This window comes from Elephantulus edwardii, unplaced genomic scaffold, assembly GCF_000299155.1.
Source record: "Elephantulus edwardii isolate Elephantulus edwardi_28Jun2011 unplaced genomic scaffold, EleEdw1.0 scaffold00013, whole genome shotgun sequence".
NCBI lineage: Eukaryota > Metazoa > Chordata > Mammalia > Macroscelidea > Macroscelididae > Elephantulus > Elephantulus edwardii.
In genome coordinates, this window is record NW_006399763.1 from 20,228,345 (window position 1) to 20,229,822 (window position 1,478).

At 39.6% G+C, this 1,478-nt stretch overlaps 1 protein-coding gene across 1 annotated transcript in view; it reads right to left on the bottom strand.

The window, feature by feature from the left end:
* KLHL32 (kelch-like family member 32) overlaps nucleotides 1–1,478 on the bottom strand; it is a 327,282-nt gene that overhangs the window by 26,407 nt on the left and 299,397 nt on the right. Inside the window, exon 7 of the mRNA XM_006881200.1 lies at nucleotides 831–1,023. Within this exon, the coding sequence (XP_006881262.1) occupies nucleotides 831–1,023 (193 nt within the window). The remainder of the gene's footprint in view (nucleotides 1–830; nucleotides 1,024–1,478) is intronic.

Sequence of the window (1,478 nt, forward strand, 5' to 3'; positions counted from 1 at the left end):
AACATTTACAGAGATTCTAGATTTCAATTCATTCATTGTTGCAGTTTTTTCTCTACACCCTCCCCCCACCCCAGTTCGCTCCTCTCTTCGAAAAGCAAAAGATAAACTTCTTTGTTGGTATACAATCCCCCTGCCCCCCAAAACCCCCAATGCACTACATTATGCAACCTTAATTCTGGACTCTTGTGATAACCATAATACTCTATCATAAATCGCTTTTAATCTGTTCTCTCCCCCATCTGTTTCAATGCAATCTACATGATCTATCCAGTTTTTCTCAGTCTTATACCAACCTTGATGTCAGTCCCATTCTACAACAGTGGCACTATGCAGTATTTGTATTTTTGTGACTGAGATATTTTACTCAGCATAATGTCCTCCAGGGTCACCCATTTTGAATAATATTGCATGAGTTTCTTGTTTTTCTATGCAGTATAGTATTCCGTTGCGTAAATATACCACAGCTTCTCTATCCATTCGTTTGTTGAAGGGCACTTAGGTTGTTTCCAACTCCTTGCTATTGTGAACAAAGTCACGATAAACATGAGTGTTCATATATCTACTTGGATGGCAGTTATGGTCTTTTTAGGGTATATTCCCAGTAGTGGAATTTAAAAAAGTCAACCATCTGGGTTTTCTTCAAAGCTACCTCTGGGTGGAGTCGAACCGCTTGCCTTGGAACACATCTTTCATTTGCATCACATAGGAACTCTTTTACCACCATAAATAATATTTCAAAATGTGCTGAAGATGAAAGCATCTGAGACATATTTGGCAAGTTCTTAAACATCTGCTTTTTCTAACTTATTTTATAAATAAAATGTACTTGCCCGTCAACAGGTTGAAATTACAGCGTGTCCACTGGTCAGTGTCTATGTTATAAGAATCTATATGCCGCACAAGGATCCGGTCATTATTGTAGTCGAGATCATTGCCTCCAAGAACATAAAGCTTTCTCTGAACGGCAGCCATGGAATGGTAGACCCTTCTCTGCAGCATGGGGCTACGGCTTATCCACTTATTCTGTAAAGAGAAAGTAAGAAGACGTCAATTAACAGGACCCTCCATGAGGAAGACAGCAATGGTATCTCATTAATGTAAACCAAAAATATACCAACTGCCACTGTTCTGACTCACGGAGATCTACATCAAGTTTCTCAGGATGTAAATCTTAATGACAGAACACTGTCCAAATAGCTGCTGGTGGGTTTGAACCACTGGAGACTCCAGTGGTAAACCCTAATGTTTACCAGTTATGTAAACATTATGTATTTTATTTGAATATTGGTTATCTACATTGAAAGGTACCAATATCTGATGTGAGAGCAAGTGGTGGTGGTGATGTTATGTGCCATCGAGTCACCTGTAATGCATAATGACCCTATGTACAATAGCCCTAAACCCTGCTCTGTCCTCTGCCAATATTACTGTCTCTGACACACCTACCCCTCATTATCCCAGTCACTGAATCAATCCAT